The following is a 1,609-nucleotide window of genomic DNA, read 5'->3' as shown; positions in this document are numbered from 1 at the left end:
TGTACTCTTTTCCGTGGCAATGGTCTGATTTCACTTCCCCTTTATCATTGTTCTCTGGTGTCTCTGCTGAAGCCTTGTCTCTCTCTGACACACTGTTGTGAAGTTTATGAAGTCTCTTTCGAAGGACTCTCATACCCGGTACAGGGTGAACAGCAGGCGTCGGCTCCAGGCATACAGTTTTTCCAAGAGGTAGAATGTGATTTCGGTGGAGAATTTTGACAGGTCCATTTCCGTCTTCTGGTTTCAACCGGAACACTGGTAAATTTGGCATCTGACTGTCCACCACATAAGGATTTGAAGCCCAGCGGTCCGCTAACTTATGCTTCCCATGCAATCCTAAGTTTCTTATCAAGACTCTGTCTCCAGGTAACAGCTGTGAGAATCGGATCTTCTGATCATACCGCCGTTTATTGCCTTCGTTCTGCTTGGCAGCAATGGACTCCGCAAGGTCGTATGCAGCTTTCAACTCCCTCCTCATCTCAGTTACATACTTGAGGTAAGTTTCCTGCCGTGTGTCGTCGCTGGACGTCCCAAAACACAAATCCACTGGGAGCCTCGCCTCCCGCCCAAACATGAGGTAATAAGGCGAAAACCCAGTGGCTTCATTTGAAGTGCAGTTGTAGGCGTGGACAAGGTGTACAATGTGCTGACTCCATTTTCTCTTCCTGCTTGGCTCCAGAGTTCCGAGCATGCTTAACAGAGTCCTGTTAAACCTCTCAGGCTGGGGATCTCCTTGAGGATGATATGGCGTTGTCCTTGATTTTTCAACCCCAAGTGTGCTAAGTACCTCGTGTATAAGCCTGCTTTCAAAATCTCTCCCTTGATCGCTGTGCATCCTCTTTGGCAATCCGTAATGGACGAAGTATTTCTCCATCAACACCTTCGCCACCGTAGAGGCTTTTTGGTCTTTCGTTGGAAAAGCTTGGGCGTAGCGTGTATAGTGATCAGTAATAACCAGGACATTTTCTGTATTGCTTGAGTCAGGTTCAATAGACAAAAAGTCCATGCAAACAAGGTCCAGTGGTCCATCACTTTGTAAATGAGACAGTGGAGCAGCTTTCTTGGGTAGAGTCTTTCTCTTTATGCAGCGCATGCAGCACTTGCAGTATTCTTCCACATCCGACTTCATCCGTGGCCAGTAGAATCTGCCTTTAATGAGGCCGTATGTTTTTTCAGAGCCTAAATGACCACAGTCATCATGCAGGGATGTCATTACCATCTTCCTATACTTCTCTGGCAAGACTAGTTGAGAGCGATGGGGTTTGTCAGGGGGACTTGTGACTCGATACATGACCCCTTGTCGTATCGTCAACCGATCCCACTCTCTTAGTAACAGAGGGCAGGTTGGATGCTTTGTCTTGTCAACCTGTGTCAAATCTCCTTTGTTGAGAGCTGACCATATCTCGCCAATGCCAGGGCATTCACGTTGGGCATCTGACAGCTCAGTAGGACTCAAGATGGGCATTGTCTTTACACTCAAGGTAGACATATTACAGTAGGCTTGAGGGACAGCAAGTGAAGAAGGTCCCAATTGGTCAACTGCCCTACCAGGAGATGGCTTTCTACGTTTATTTCCTTCAGCCGTCTGGCACATGGCTCTCACACCGGC

At 47.7% G+C, this 1,609-nt stretch overlaps 1 protein-coding gene across 1 annotated transcript in view; it reads right to left on the bottom strand.

The window, feature by feature from the left end:
* LOC123966102 overlaps positions 1-1,593 on the bottom strand; it is a gene marked incomplete at its 3' end in the record, with an annotated part of 5,046 nt that extends 3,453 nt beyond the window's left edge. The window contains exon 1 of the mRNA XM_046042326.1: positions 6-1,593. Coding sequence (XP_045898282.1) covers positions 6-1,489 — 1,484 coding nt within the window. The remainder of the gene's footprint in view (positions 1-5) is intronic.
* Between the last annotated feature and the right edge of the window lie 16 nt (positions 1,594-1,609).

This window comes from Micropterus dolomieu, unplaced genomic scaffold (genome assembly GCF_021292245.1).
Source record: "Micropterus dolomieu isolate WLL.071019.BEF.003 ecotype Adirondacks unplaced genomic scaffold, ASM2129224v1 contig_12691, whole genome shotgun sequence".
In the NCBI taxonomy this organism is placed as follows: Eukaryota; Metazoa; Chordata; class Actinopteri; order Centrarchiformes; family Centrarchidae; genus Micropterus; species Micropterus dolomieu.
The sequence above is the reverse complement of the archived record's forward strand: the minus strand, read 5'-3'. Positions and strand labels throughout refer to the sequence as shown.